This window comes from Numenius arquata, chromosome 2, assembly GCF_964106895.1.
Source record: "Numenius arquata chromosome 2, bNumArq3.hap1.1, whole genome shotgun sequence".
In the NCBI taxonomy this organism is placed as follows: Eukaryota; Metazoa; Chordata; class Aves; order Charadriiformes; family Scolopacidae; genus Numenius; species Numenius arquata.
The window spans coordinates 3,215,494-3,231,391 of record NC_133577.1 but is presented as its reverse complement, the minus strand read 5'-3'; the positions used below and the strand labels follow the sequence as shown (position 1 = coordinate 3,231,391).

General features: G+C 40.1%; 1 protein-coding gene across 1 annotated transcript in view; it reads left to right on the top strand.

Annotated features, from left to right (window-relative positions):
- Positions 1-11,953, top strand: part of MOXD1 (monooxygenase DBH like 1) — a 48,872-nt gene extending 36,919 nt beyond the window's left edge. The window contains exons 8-12 of the mRNA XM_074169148.1: positions 1,081-1,272; positions 3,396-3,455; positions 5,410-5,552; positions 9,083-9,251; positions 11,789-11,953. Of these exons, the coding sequence (XP_074025249.1) occupies positions 1,081-1,272; positions 3,396-3,455; positions 5,410-5,552; positions 9,083-9,251; positions 11,789-11,953 (729 nt within the window). The remainder of the gene's footprint in view (positions 1-1,080; positions 1,273-3,395; positions 3,456-5,409; positions 5,553-9,082; positions 9,252-11,788) is intronic.
- The last annotated feature ends 3,945 nt before the right edge of the window (positions 11,954-15,898 follow it).

Here is a 15,898-nt window from a genome sequence, read left to right as displayed (position 1 = left end):
TGTTAAATGCTGCATACTGTCCCAGCATTTTTCAGCCTAAAAGCACTTGAGTAATCTGTTAATGTGAGGTTTCTGACCTTAAGGCTGTATTTGAAAGGTATTGTGATATCAGGTTATTTCTGGTTTGGGCTCTGAACAAGAGTCATAGTTTAACAAATCGAAAGTTCAGGTTTGTCGGTCTCAGTTAGAATGGGAGCAACGTCAGGGTTGTGTCAATTTAGAAAAGTTAATTTTGAAATGTTTTTGACCTGGAAAAAAGTTTCAGAAGTAAACCTATAGTATTTCACTACCAGTTAACTTGAAGATGGGAAATGGAACATATTATAATTACATTCTTTTAACTTAAAGTGCTTCTCTTGGCACGATACTGATGATAATGTTGTTCATAACTGCATACAATTTTTTTTTTCAAAATAAACATACATGTTCAGTAGTACCAGCCAATAGCAGTAAAATAATATGCAAGTTTTAGTATAACACCCTTGAAAGTCTTAATCTATTGAGAATTATTGGCAGTCCAGTAGATTTTCATAAAAGTGCATTAGGAGTCAAAACATCTTTGTTTCTTTGTTTGTTTAAAAAATCACAGGCAAAACCCAAGCTTTTTTGTAGATAAAACTTTAGTTTCACATACAGATATCTTTTTTTTTGCCCCAGACCCCATTTTGCTGTGAACTGAGGGAATGTAAAATGCATTTATTAATATATTTTCATTCTGTTTGTACATTGCATTACATTCGTTGTATCTGGGCACGTGGCTGATGTTGGTTGGATGTTGGTATCACCAACTAACAGACACTAGGACAAGAGGAAATGGCCTCAGGTTGTACCAGGGGAGGTTTAGATTGGATATTAGGAAAATTTTTACACTGAAAGGATTATTAAGCATTGGAATGGGCTGCCCAGGGAAGTGGTGGAGTCCCCATCCCTGGAAGTATTTAAAAGCCGGGCAGACGTGGTGCTGAGGGACATGGGTTAGTGATGGTTTTTGTCAGTGCTGGGTTGAAGGTTAGGCTCAATGATCTGAAAGGTCTCTTCCAACCCAGGCAATTCTATGATTCTATGGTTTCGCCTTGCCAGGCTCTAGGTGCTGAGAGACCTGCTGGGATTCATGTGTTTGCAGTACTTCTTCATGCCCATCTTGCCGGCAGAGCTATCAGGATGCGCCACTTCCGCAACGGCCAGGAGCAGAAGCTTCTTGCTTATGACGATGAGTTTGACTTCAACTTCCAGGAGTTTCAGTATCTGAAAGAAGAAAGAACCATCTTGCCAGTACGACACTTTTCATTCTTTCCCTGAAAGTGTTTAGAAGATGGTGTGCCTGACATTTACTCACATGTAGGATTAATTTTGCTGCAGAATTCTTGAATGTATTTTTCAAGCTTTGGTCTGAGGACAGAATGTTAGTGCTGCAAAGGTTGGGTGCTCCAGACCTGACCAGCAGAGCAGCTGGAGATGCCTGTCTGGGAGCATGTGAACAAACACATTACTTGATGGAATTGGTCAGGTACAAAATAGAAAACAACTGGATTTCTTTTTTTATGATTGAAGCCAGTAAGGGAAGGGAGCTGGAAAGACTTTTGGGATGGCTGAACTTCAAGTATGGTCAGGACCCCCATGGTTTAAACTTCCAGACTTCAAGTCCCTTGCTCTCTCATGTTTCTTCCCTCACACTGGGATACTTTGATATTTGTCCTTTAAAGGCAAGAAGCTAAAATGCTTGCTATCTAATTTAATTTCTACAGCAAAACATGGACGTTCAGGTGCAGGATTTACTCTTTGAAGTCCAACTGCTTGTAGTCCACAGGGACTTCAAAGACAAACTGGTGTTACCTCCTCCAGGAAAGAAGTGCTGAAGAGTTTAGGAAGAGGGCTGGCAGAAGATGACAGGTTTTCAGAGAAAGCCTGTAATATTTTTAGGAAAATCCATGCAGATTATAGAGAAAGGCCTCTTAAAATTCAAGAACAAAAGGGTGTAGACAGCAGAGAGACTAAAAGAGGTATTTGATGGTATCAGCAACTTAAAAAAGACAGCTCGAGTAGAAGCAGGAATTCTTTCTCTGAAGTGAGCCTTTTTCATGCCTTTTATTGTTTTCGTCTTATGCAAAAAATACCAGTACAGTTTTACATACATCATTCTGGTGTAATTCGGACCACAACCTAATCAATTAATTATTAATATTAAAAATTTCCATAAGAGTTCTTGTTATTCTCTCCTTCTGCCAGCTCTTCCAAGAGTGTATCCATCCTTCTTTCAGCTCGCGGAGTCCAGATTATTTGTTTTCTTCGCGTACCAGCACTCTCTTCCAAATTTGGAAGCAAAAGATTTAATCTCACAGAAGGAACACTTTTAGTGAGAGTTATCCAGTCCGTAAACCACGAGAGCCAGAGACCTCACTGGTGGGAGCTAGCATATTCCCACCAGGAGCAGCTTCAGGGAGCTCCGGCTCCTGACGAACTTTCTTGCAGCAGCTCGGGGTACAGTTAGTGCTGTCATTGATTCGGCAACGAGACAACCCACAGGAAAGGAGAAATTCTCAACCTTTGAAGGATAATCTGATATTTTATTTTTTTTTTCAGATTAGTAGAATGAGTAATAAGGGAAGATGCTGATACAGAAAAAATTAAGAAATAAATTAACGAAAACAAATAAACCTCTGCCATCCTTGCAATATGAAGTTGCCCAAAAATATCACATTTTTGACACCTGGCTATGTTCTTCAATATTTTAATTCCCACTTGGTTATCGTGGTGAATTTGAGATTTGTATTTGGTTAGGTACAGGGAATAAAGGTCAAACCAAACTGTAGATCAGTTTGTCAAGACAGCAAGAAGTTAATTGTATGTACTTGAGAAGGTAAGTAATCAGCCTTTCCCATACGTATCTGTCAATATAGTTTAAGTCTTTGCCTGCCACTCCTCTACTCCCAGGCTTGGCAGATAAATAGTTGTTATTGTGATGTGGAAAACCCTCTTTTCCTCATTTGGCAAGTATTTATGTTGAAGTTGGCAGGATAAATTAGCCTGGGGAAAGCTATCCAAACTAGAACTGGGTGAGTTTTGGAACAAGGCTCATATGTATACATCGTCTACATAGATAATTCTCCTAAAAATAGGATTATAACTGGACACCTCCATTGCTATTTTAGAAAAACAGACCAGACTATTAATAAGACTCTGTTTAAATCCATGGGGGATGCCTGGGGATCTGGGATAATATGACTGCTCAGTGCCAAAGCCTTACCGTATGCCTATTACCTAATCCTTTGCTCTTTCAAAAAGTCATATCCACTGCTCTGATCTTTATTTCTTAAGTGATTGCTGTCATCTGTGCTTACCTGAAGCTGGTGCTGATGAACTTCAGAACCGTGAACTTCCTAAATCTTGTGTTTCAGGGGGATAATTTAATCACAGAATGTCACTATAGTACTGTGGACCGAACTCACATGACATGGGTAAGACAAGTTTGAATGGATCAAAATAAGTACACAGATAACATTGGGCGCTAAACCCTTTTTCATAAAATGCTATTAAAACGTGTGAACTTACTTGCTAATGCCTTTGTGCATGTAATTATGCATTATCTTTCCTTTCATAGATTCGTAGGTTTTAAAGTCATCAGGGCTATTATGATCGTGGTCTGATCTCTTGCATAAGGCATTCAAATGACTAGTTTATAAAAAAGAAGCAAGCCAGCTCATGGAAGATCATTAAAAATCAAACTTCACTAGTGTAAGGAGTCCTTCCTTCCTAACATGTATTAACATGCAAATTCTGCATATTCTAATGAATTATTTTTATGAACTTGTTACACATTTTTCCCCAAAGTTGTAATTGCCGGTTCTTAAATACTGATTTTTACTTGTGCCATGACCAAGATGGGACTAATTGCTTTTGTAATGTAGAATCCAGGAGGAAGGCAGGATTTGGGGCTGGGAGGAGAAGGATCAGTGAGCCTCTTCCCATTCCCTTTCTCGCATGGTGGGTTTTCCAGCCTCAGGGACCTTCCAGGAGATCTGCTGCCCCTGGGATGGCTTAGGAGGAGCCCACACCGTACCCTCACACCCTTTCGCCGAGGGTGAATGTCCATGGAAGAGGACAAGGCAGGGCCATGGCCAGGGGGTGAGCATCCCCTTCAAGGTTGAGGTGGTCCAGCTCAGGCTTGGCCCATGGCAGCGCATGGTCTCCCAGACGCAGCTTTTTAGGTTAGCAGAGGCTGTAGCTATGTGGCCACTTGGTTTTGGAGTTGAAGCAAATTTGGTTGTTAGGACCTGGGCTGGAGTGTGCCAGCTGGCTGCGAAACCAGAGAGTGATGCCAGAGCCAGTGCGTTTATGGGAGGGCTGTAGCTGCCGGCACCCAGCCTTTGGCAGGGGCTGATCCCGCTTCCCTGGGAGGGGCTGGATCCAGACCTCCAGAGGTGAGACCTGAGGGGCTTCTGTTGGGCAAGGAAGACCTGGTCCTGGCATCCTGGATACCTCTCCCTGTGATGATGCCTCTCCCTCTTCTCCATGGCTGGCATGTAGGTGCATGCAGTAGGTATATAAAGAAAAGCAAAAGAGTGAGAATGAAGGCTTTTGAGTTTTTGTCCTATTGTCCTCTGTGGTGACCACACTAGCTCTTGGCCCTTGGTTCATGTATTTTGTCTTCTCCGTTCCTATTCCTGTGGTCCTGTGAGATTTGTGGAACAGTTCTCACATGGGTTTTAGGAACGTGCAACTCATAATCTTGTCCATATTTACCAAGATTAATTTTAAATTAGTTCTTTGCCCCATCACTCTCAATGGAAGACTGTTTAAGAGCCTGTTTCTTCCGCTAGCTAAAAATCTTACTGTGATAAATTATTTTATGGTTAGTGCTCATTTGTTCTTGAGTCAACATTTTCTGTTAACTTAAATAACACTTTTCTTTCTTACTCTTTCCATACTCTGCATATATACTTACAAGGAGAGTCCTTATAGACACATATTCCATCCCAGCCTCGATTTTACTAGGCAAAGGTCATTTAATTTCTTATTAAATGGACTAATTATCCTACCAGATTTTTTCTACATCTGCTCCACTTTGAAGGCCTTTTTTCTGAAACATGGGAGGTATAAGTAACTTGGAGACAGCTGAAAATAAGCCTGAACTCAGACAGTGGTCTTCAACATAATAGGAATCTTATTTTATTGATAATTGTTGTTTCTGACATTTTTTTAAGCTCAGGAGCTATTGCTTGAGCTTGCAGTGTATTTTGTATTTAATTATGTAATAACTCCTTGCTACCTGGTAGCCTAATGTACAAAGTAAACCCATTTAATTGGGCCTCCTGACACACATTTCATTAGCATATAAATGCTAATCAGTGTTTTTATCTGCGGGATTTCAATGCTATCTTGATTAAAAGAAAAAAATAATTCCATTTTCAGGGTGGTCTGAGCACCAGGAATGAAATGTGTCTGTCGTACCTGCTCTACTACCCGAGAATCAACCTCACCCGATGTGCAAGTATTCCAGACATAATGGAACAGCTCCAGTTCATCGGAGTTAAGGAAATCTATAGACCAGTCAGGCAAGTAAAATGTTTATGAATCTGTGTATCACCTCTATTTCTGTCTGTGGGATTACACAGGGTCATTTTTATGCGACCTTTATTTCTTTCTAGTAGCGCAACATGTTGCAGGGTCACTCATGCCACTTCTTTTTGGTCAATATGCTGTGCTGCTACTTATTTTTTCCTGCCAAATTATTTTACTTCTTTTTAATAAAAGAGCAGTTTCTTCTGTTAAAGAAATAGTATTTCTCACAGCCGTGGTTTTTTTCACCGCAACCATCTCTAAAAAGACTACGTATCAATGTCATGTCAATGTTTCAAATCTATCAATTTATCAAAACATATCAGTGTTCCACACATAGAGAGATAATTTTGAAAGAGGAGTTTGGGAGCTTGGGTATTGAATTACCCTGGGAAATTCTGCTGAAGTCAATTGGTGCAACCAGGTTCTGGAACTGTTCCTTGTATATAGAGCTTAATGCTATCCTGGTGACACTGATAAAAATACACACAAGGAGAAGAAGTTGTAAGTCAGAAGGGAAATGGAGGGATTGAGAGAATATTAAATTGTTCATAGTAAAAGGTAAATGGTAGATAAGCACCATGATGGAGAGAAATAGAGAATGGAGGCTTTGGAAGATTAACAAGCCAGAGGATGCAAGGTGAGTAGAGATAAAAACATGGAACCAGTGGTCGGAATCTGGCCAAGAGGAAGAGCAGATCTTTTTAGGTGAACTGTTGGATGCAGGGGCTTGCAATTCTGTGCAAAGACACTGTGTCCTGAGTCTTGGACTCCTACCGTTCAGGGAAGCAGGACACTGCGTATTTTTGAGATGTAAATCCATGTTAGAAAGAAAACCCCCCTAGATAATTCTTCAATATTTCTTCCTAATAAAAATAACCCACAAGAATCTGAATATTGGCCTGCTGCTCAGCTCAAAAGCGGTAATATAATTTTGTTGTGAGATCTGTCTACTTCAGCGCTCCAGAAATATTAACTATCCCCTCTGTGAATGGCAAGGGGTGGCGACTGTTACCATTTACGCAACTCAGGATCTGTAATAACCACCACGAAGGGCCATGCAATTCAGCTGGCATCTGACTGCTGGGGAAAACCACAGCGCTGGTGGATTTTAAACAAGGTGTTACAGTTTCTTCATTAAGTCAGCAGAAGTCTTGCTGTCCTTCATCACGAGAGTCCTCGGCAAAGAATAAAATGCTTCCCAGTGTGGTGCTGGATCTGGTTTTTCTGCCTTTGAATTTCAGTGGGATGAGCTGTGCAAAAATATTGCTCACTAAAAGCGAAAGTGATTTCCAGAATCTAACATAAAATTTAAATTTTGGTAGGAGATGGGAGGAAGCCCACTATAGACGGGATAAATGTGTATGAATAGATCAATAAACAGCACATTTCAGTTTTGAAATGTTCCTTACAGTGCTTAAAATTAAAGCACCTCAATAGCAGTGGAAGCGATTGTAAACAGAGTGAGAATAGTCTAAAGAGGAAAGTTCCCAAATGAATGAAATGCAGAAAAATAATCAAACAATAGAAAGTAGAATGCACTATTAGTGGTGAAAGGGGAATTACATTTGTATAGTCAGTTGCATTAAACTAAGGTAGTAGTAAGAGTTTAAAATAAAATTGGTAGACTAACAGTGTGTCATCACATTTAAATTTTGGTAGCTGTATTTCCTTGTAAAGTTTATCTTAACAAAACCATATAAAACTATTATTGCAAAGTAATTTGACATACAGGCTTACTGGTATTAGTTCTGAAATTCATATCCAAGTCAGAAGAGTTTGAAGAAAGCCACAATGCAATCAATGTCTACTTCATTTTCCACGCTATTTCTATTTAAAATCTCTTAATACAGGGAGAAGACAGTTCTAAATTAGCCTTAGCTAAAAGAGTCTTTTTGAGCTTAGAAAGAAAATATTCTAACAAATGTACGCTCTCTTGAGTGTTCATTCATGATAACTGCACTTAAGGAAAAAATGCACATTTGGCCTGGGGAAATAAAGATGTTTTGAATAGAGTAAGTATGCAGACTGTCTGCCGCAAATGGAATAGTAATTAGAAGAAGAGATTATTAATGCCCCTAGTATTTATGACCTAATCCACAATTCTTGTTTCATTAAGCTCTGTCAGCCTAAGGGTATGTGACCTGATACTCATCTCCCTCGTGTCAGTCTTACACAGGAATTGCTCCACTGACTCCTCTAAAGTCTGGCTTGACTTACACATGAAGGCAAACTGGAAGCAGGATCAAGGCACTTTGTGGCTCACTTTAAAACTCTTCTTTTTTTTCCTCAGTCTGGTGGCACAGACAGTGATATAAATCATGAGGAGCTGGGATGAAAGCGATTGGGCTGCAATAGTGTAAATTAGGTGTTTGATTAAAATGAAGTCCTGCGTGCTTCGGTGTTGAGTAGAGCAGAACATTGGCATGGGCAGCGCTTCACCCAAAGCAAGTGGGAGACAGCCTACTGCAAGATAACACAGATCTGTCTAATGTGCTTTAAAAAGATAACTCATGCTCCAACCAAAGTATTAATTGGGTTTTATTAATTAGATAAAGTTTTGGCTATTTTAATTGTTCCACTGGCTGTATTGGACTTGCTGTTTGTAAAACCTTGGCCTCTCCACCATGATTTTCATTCATCCCAGTAGAGTCAAACAGGGAAAGAGCAAGAACCATGGAAAAGGTTTTCTTTAGCTGTTTCTTTTTTCCCTCCTTTGTTATTATTTTTGAGTTTTATTTATTAAATGAAAGAGGAGAAATCTCATTCCTTCCCTTTCCACACCTGTGGCTGGTGAGGAACAGGATTGGCCCCACTTTTTCACGGGGAGGATTCTCACATGTGGGCAAAGAGGAAGATCTCTCACAACAGCGCGGCAGGTCTCTATCCCACCCCGGGTGAAAAGTCCCCTTGAAGCCAACATGTAGGGACATGCCAAAAGGCAAAGTCCACGGTTCTTCTCATTTGATCTTCTGGCACTGCTGCCAACCAACGCACGCTGGAGCAGCTCCTGTGCTGGGCTGAGTTTTGACCTGTTATCTGAGTTATGACCAGAGCTTGGCAGAGCCATCTGGAAGCAGCTTTCTGATGGCAAATGTTTCTTTACACCACATTCTGCCAAGCCTAGTAGAGGGTGTGGTGATTTTTTTGTTTGTTTTCTTTTTTTTTTTTTCTTTTTGAGAAGTTACAGCAGAAGATCTGTTTTGTATTGCCTGTGTATTCAGCTTGTAGATCAGAGAAGAGCCGTGTAATTCTTTTTCTTAAGTCAAAGTCCTTCATTTCTAAAAGCATCTGGCAGCAAGCCCTAAACTGCTGGAAAACTTTCGTAATTCTGTTAAAATCAATGAAACTGCATCAGTTTTCAGTAGCAGAGAACTTAGCTGAGAATGTGAGTCAGGCATAATATACATATTAACAGTACATTTATTTTTCTGAGTAAATTCTCCAAAAACTTTTCCTCATCAGTTCAAACTTGATGGTATTTATCTATGTTTTAAAACCTATTTATTTAATTATTTTTCTTTAGGACTTGGCCTTTCATTATCAAGAGTCCCAAGCAATATAAAAACCTGTCTTTTATGGATGCAATGAACAAATTCAAATGGTCCAGATCGGAGGGTCTCTCCTACAATGAACTTGTGCTTAAACTACCAGTGAACGTGAGATGTTCAAAAACAGATAATGCAGAGTGGTCGGTAAGTCTAAGTGTTGAAAAGGGGGCAACTGTGCCATGAAACAAATGTGATTTACTGCACTTCATTGTATATGAACAAGTAGCTGGTTTTATGTCTTCAGGCTGTTTACACGGCCGTATTACATTTACATACAGCAACAAATGATGAGAGTGTTTTATTGGTGCTTTCACCTAACTTGAATTTTAGAAGTGTTTAAAAAGAATAGAAAAGTTGGAGCTTTGATTAGGACTTGGGATCAGTAACAGGAGGATGGAGTCTTTCAGTGTGTCTGGGACTGACCGGAGAGTAACCCTATGTGTCCAGATGAGGTGACCGAGTTAATAAAAAGCTGTTTTCTCTTGGCTGCCTCCGTTATCAGGGACTTATATCTCAGGGTCTCCTGATGGATGATTCAAAATCCCTAAATCGGGTTTCTTCTCTGCATCGCTCTGAAGGGCAAAGCATATTGACTGCATAAGGAAGCCTCAAGAATCTAACTTCTTAACTTAAATATTTAGACTACCTAAAGTTATATGAGTTCTCTTTCAATATCTCTTGCTTTTCTGTTGGTCTTGTGTCTTAGAGATGTCTATAGTATTGGGCCAAAAAAAAGGACATTTGGCTTGTCTGGTTCCTTTGTGCACCTTTGGAAGGTTTTATCTTCTATAGTTTTCCTTTCCCTGTTCTCTTGATGAAAAAATCTGTAAGATAAAAAATAATTCCCCAGTAAATTATTATTTATTGTGAGTGTCTACTGGTATTTTAACAGGACTGCTGGGAAAAGCTGTCATTTTTAGTGTTGATGTGTGTTTATGAAGAACTACTAATGGACATAGTATTATGCCTGGAGGAGATGCTGAAAAATAGATATTGCTCCTTGAACTTCTTTAGGGAGTACAAATTCAAGACTTAATTTTACTTATATTAGCTTTTCTGCTCAGAAACGGAGATTGTCTCATTGTACTGGCTTATCTCCTACTGTGATTTTAGGCCAGTCTGACAGAGCTGATACGCGATACTACTGATGAGATACTTCCTTGGAAAGGACTTTTGCCTCATTCTCCTCACCCTATTTTTTCTAATATTCGTCCCACTGCAGACCTTCTGTGAAAAGTAGATATTGACAGTACACGCCACTATTCACCAATTTTGGTTAAACTTCTTGACCTTTGCAACTGCTGGCCAGTAGCAGCTGCGTAGCTGCTCTTTCACTTGTTATTTGTCAGAGGACAAGTTAAGATGATGAAAAGCACATAGAAATTTTATCAAGAGAGGATAGGCTTCTTTTTAAAAAAAAAATAAATAAATTGTATTCTTTCTGGAAAATGCTGTTCCCCTTTATCTTACAGGAATAAGGAACAATACCTGCAACTTAAAGAACATAGTCAAAGAATGAGCTCACTGGACCTGGGAGTGCTTAGTTCTTCCTTTTAATCATAGTTTCCTATTTCAACTGACTAGGGCATATTCATCAAAGCTAAGATTAGGACTCTTTCCTTTCCCTTTCCTTATTAGTGATATTACATTAAATTGGCCATCTTCATCAAAATCAAGAACAGATTTAACCTGAATAGCCAAACAATCAGGAAGTTGTTACAAGAAGGAGAAAACTTGAGACAGAGGAATTGAGTTGAAAATACCTTTATCCTTCTGTAGGGATGGTCCCTTGATCAGTTTTAGCTTTGTGTTGAGTTTGCTAAGATTAAGTCAATATTTAGATTATTTTTTTCCTGAAATGCCGGATAATTGCAACATGGAAAAAACCCCAAGCAAGCACATGCTGTGCAGGTGGGCATTCAGACTTTCAAAAATGTTTTGTCCAGGAGCTCGCTTTTTCCGTAGCTTCTTTTCTCTAATGTGTAGGGAGTACATTTAGGAAAAGCATAGCCAAGCAGTGTACCCAAATCTCTCCACTTTCATGTCAAAGCCAGGATAGGCAGGTAGTTGTGTCTAACTCCGTAAAAATTGCACTGAGTTCTAATGGAAGAGTAAAAAATGCTCAATATATAGAAATATGACACTGCAGTAGGTGGCCCTGCTTGAGCAGGGACTTTGGACCAGGTGATCTCCAGTGGTCCCTTCCAACTTAAACCATTCTGTGACTTTGTGAAATAAATGTGTGCAGGAATAACTGCAAGTGTAAGCCTTGGATGTACAAATGAAGGCGTTCAAATATCACCCAATATCCCAATAGGACTGTAACACTGTCGACTTAAATTTTTATCTGCCAGAAAGATGAAAACAAAACCTAAACCAACCGCACAATCCCACAAAGCAAAGTAAGGTCATACAAATCAAGCAAAAAAAGCCTACCCTTGCTTTACTGACGATGCCGGTGTGTACAGCTGTTCCCGAGCTGAGACGAAGGGATGTGCACACTCATTTGGCACATAATATATTAATATTTTTACTGATCTTGATGTCTCCACAGTAAGAGTCACAACGCCACTACAAAACTAACGATTCTCCTGCAAGCTGCCAACTAGTTAGAGAGGAAGACACAGGTTTCTAATCTTGCGTGATTAAGCCCTGATCAATTTTTATTATTTTCATTGCAGATCCAAGGCATGACGGCTTTGCCCCCTGAAATAGAGAGACCGTACAAGACAGAACCAGTAATATGCAGCTCATCTTCCTGTTCACGTGGCAGTTTATTCCTCACCCTGTTGTTTGTTGTACATGTCCCAGCCAGCACCGTAGGAAACATCGGGCCCTTTGTATAATAGTTTTTATTCGTTTGTGTTCCGTACGCCAGGCGGGTTGTCACGTGTTTGCACTGTTGCTATTGTAGATTTATTTTTTTACGTATTAATAAACTAAATTTGCCAGTCCCAAATAAAATGTGTACTTCCTTGGAAAACTGGGGGTTTTTTGGTTTTCAAAGTAAAGTATGTATAAAACACAGTTATTACACTGGCACGTTGGGTATTGAAATCTTTTCCTGCACCGTTTTGTTACACTTTGTCCTGGCTCTTTCACATGGTGTTTTCAAAACCAACTCTGTATATGGGTAAAATTAATAAACTAAAAGCAACTTAGTTAACCACATTCAGGCTGGTGTGTGCTGTGTTATTTTATCTTGGTTCTTGACACCTGCAGGTTGTGAAATTATTTCTGCACGGACAGGTCTTGCAAACATGTCTTTGGGCATGTTTGACTGACCTGCCGTAAAGCCACAGGAAGGATTAGAATAGAATAGAATAGAAACATAGAATTGTCTGGGTTGGAAGGGACCTTTAAGATCATCTAGTCCAACCATCAACCTAACTCTGATAAAAGCCATCACTAAACCATGTCTCTAAGCACTATGTCAACCCATCTTTTAAATACCTCCGGGGATGGTGCCTCAACCACTTCCCCAGGCAGCCCATTCCAAGGCTCCATAACACTTTTCATTCAAGGGGGACATTTCTGGGAGCGACACATTGCAAACCATCTCTCCACCCTTAAGAGGTGGGTCTGAAAAGGATTTCACACCCTTCAACGGGTGTGAAAGGGATGAACCCAAATCTCCCCCTAGCGATTGCCGTCCGAGTCCTTCAGCTTGGCAGGGATTTCTCTCCCCCTTTTCTGTTCTTTGTCTCTTCCACAGTCCCTGGCAATTCAGTCTGTTTCTTTGGTCTTAAGGTATTTGTACAGCGAGTAAAGCGTTGGCTCTTTGCTGGATTCCATCGGGACAGGAGTAGCAATAAAGATCTATCTCCCAGCCAGGCTCTGGCAGGCACCGGGAACCGGAGCACGAGCCAGCCAGGAGCTATTGTTAGCACACGCCGAGCATCACCATAGGCCAAACTGTTGATTAAGAGGTTATTTTTGTGTCTTTTGTCAAATTTTTTATTTATTTAATTGTAAATCTGCAACTTTTTTACTCTGAGTAAAAGCAGGGAAGATTCTCAAAAGATACCTGATTTATTGCTCCCCAGTGAAAATATGCAACACAGTAGAAAAGGGCTTTGAAAGTTCAAAAAAAAAAATCCTTATTTTTGTAGCCACACTGCAGCTACAGTAAACTACAGTTTTTTCCACAGTACTGCATAAACTTTACTGGATAGTGGCTAGAAAAATAAGTTGGTTTGGATGTTGAGAGTACTTCCCTGACCACTGCGACACCTGCGCTACATCTAACCTCTGTAGACTTACTTATCTATGGACTTTATTACCTACATTTTATGCCACTGAGCACTCTTGTGCAGCGTGGTGAGTCCGGAGCAGCTCAAGAACCAGACTGAGCTGAGATAAACTGGTTTTCTGAACATTTTTGTTTGTTGGCTGTTCATGGCTGAGACCTGTCTGTGCAGTTGCACCTCTTAACGAGGGTAGGCTCTCCTCATGCAAAGAAATATCACATAAGGAGGAAAATAATGAGAGAATTTGGGAACTGTCTTCTCTGTGTTTGAGAAGTGAGAAGGAAAGCATCACAAAGCTGGTAAGGCTCCTTCGTGGGTAGCCAAAATGAGTAATAATTATAATAATTGACACAAAAGAAAGGCACCGAAACAGCTAAGGCCCCAAGTAGAGAGAATTAATGACATACAGATTAATTTTCTAGGAGCTATAACAATCTCATTACAGAATTTATGTATAAAGGGAGTTTAAAATGATCCGTGAAGGTAGAGGTTCCCAGGGCCTACTAAATATTCCTGATGCTGCAGACTGCACTTGGGATAATTCTCGCAAATCCTGGGAAATTTCTTCGCCGTTGTTGGGCAGCTGCTTGCTCTAAATATACTTGGACAGTGGTATGTTCTGCCTTCCTTCCCACCGGTGCCGGATAAGGTAAGGAAAAGGTGTACGCCAAATAACGAATAGATTTTTAGGGGGTCAAATACCTGAAGTTTTAATAGAGAAATGTAATTATTTAGGTGTCTCCTTCCTGCCAGCAGAACTATGCTTTTCTGGTTTTTGTTCCTGAATAGAACTGGTTGAAAAGTGAAAAACAAGTAACAGTCATGGTAAGTTACAGGCAGAAAAATCTTCTGTTTATTTGTAGAGATCTGTTCTGAACATGAAAAGCTTGGGCATCCTCCAGTGAAGATATCACAGAGCCTGGGGTGCTCCTTATTGTCAAAGCAGCTGGTGGGAGCCCGGGCCTTTCTTAAACTTAAACACGCCCCCGACGTGAGCATGTTTGAACAGCTTTTTGACAGGGAGCGAGGGGATAAATAATAGGGAATGAAATGAGAAAAGAGCATTTGTGTTGGACTGGGGAGCCCTTTCACATGCAAAGCCATCTCATTTGCCAATAGACGTGGGCTACTGGCATCTGTCCTACGTTGACTTGGTTTGCAACAAAGACAAAGCAGATCTAGGGTTATTTTCCATTAATTTGGCTGTTTTCTGATTTGAAGCAGTTTCTTATCTACAGGGATTTCCTTTCCATGGGCACCCGTCCTAAGAACATGTCCACCACATGATATAAAGCAAAGCCGGCTCAGAGAGGATGTCTGTGGGAGATAACTGCCACTGTATCAGGAGGACCTGCAGTGTACACTAAAAGTTCATTTTTGTTTAACCTGCAGCTGTTTTACAACTTCTGGAATAATAGAAAGGAAAGTTTTGCTTCACAGGTAAATAAAAAGAGAGACTGATGATACAGTTCTGGGATATTTCCAACTAAAAGGATTCAAACCAAATGTGAGCACATCACATTATTAAAGAAACTTAAAATAAGAAAACAAATAAAAGATGAAAAATCATTGAAAATTCAAAGGAAGGGTAAAGGTGAGAAATGCCACGAGGTAACTCTATGCCACTGAAGAAAAAACAAGTTGGGCAAACAGATACCTTGTCACACTGCACATGAAAAAGCTGTGAAGAACAGATTTCTGTGGTTTCCTTTCAATATTGTGCTATGATAAAGCATATACTCTTGCATTGCATCGCTACCCAAAGATTTCTTAACAGTTATTGTTAAAAGTATATACAATAAACACTGTTTTCAAGCAAACCATAGTAGAGGAGAAGACACTGAGCATACACTGGAAAATCAATGAGTTAGGGACGATAAGTACAAAATGATTAAACGTAATACCTGCTTTTAATTTTGCTATTCAAAGCTTTTCTGTGTGAAGAAATGTGTTAAGAGCTTCTAGTGAGAAGCTAAATATACAAATATTTTAGTGGGATAAGGAGTTGCTTTCTGGAAGCAGTTGAAAATCACCTGTAGACTATCTATAGATATACTATTAATATCATTAATTTTGTTATTTATTCACTGTGAAGCTTCCATTTAATGAACATATGGCTCTCCTCAAATATTCACATTACCTGAATCAACAGCCATTTGGGATTTTGCCCATGTGTTGTAAAACCCAAGCTCAGGAAGATTGGGAAAGGAGTATTGGAGTTCATGTAGCCCTTCGATTTGCCCCTCGAGGACAAATCCCACCCTCGAGGCCCATCGTAGGACCCCGTAGGATCCCAGTGACATCTGGGCTGGGGACAAGCATGGGCCGATGCAAGGGGGAGAAATGGAGCTGCAGACCCAGGGGGAACGCAACTGTGCTGGGATTAAACCCTTTCACTGGGGAAGACTGGCTTGGGAACTGGACTGGCTGGTTAAAAAGAGGGACTGTATCGCCATAGTATCCCAGAGGCTGAAGTGGCACAAATGTAATAAATAAAACCTAGCAGAAACACTGGCCTCATTCTCCTTTTTTTCCTCCCTT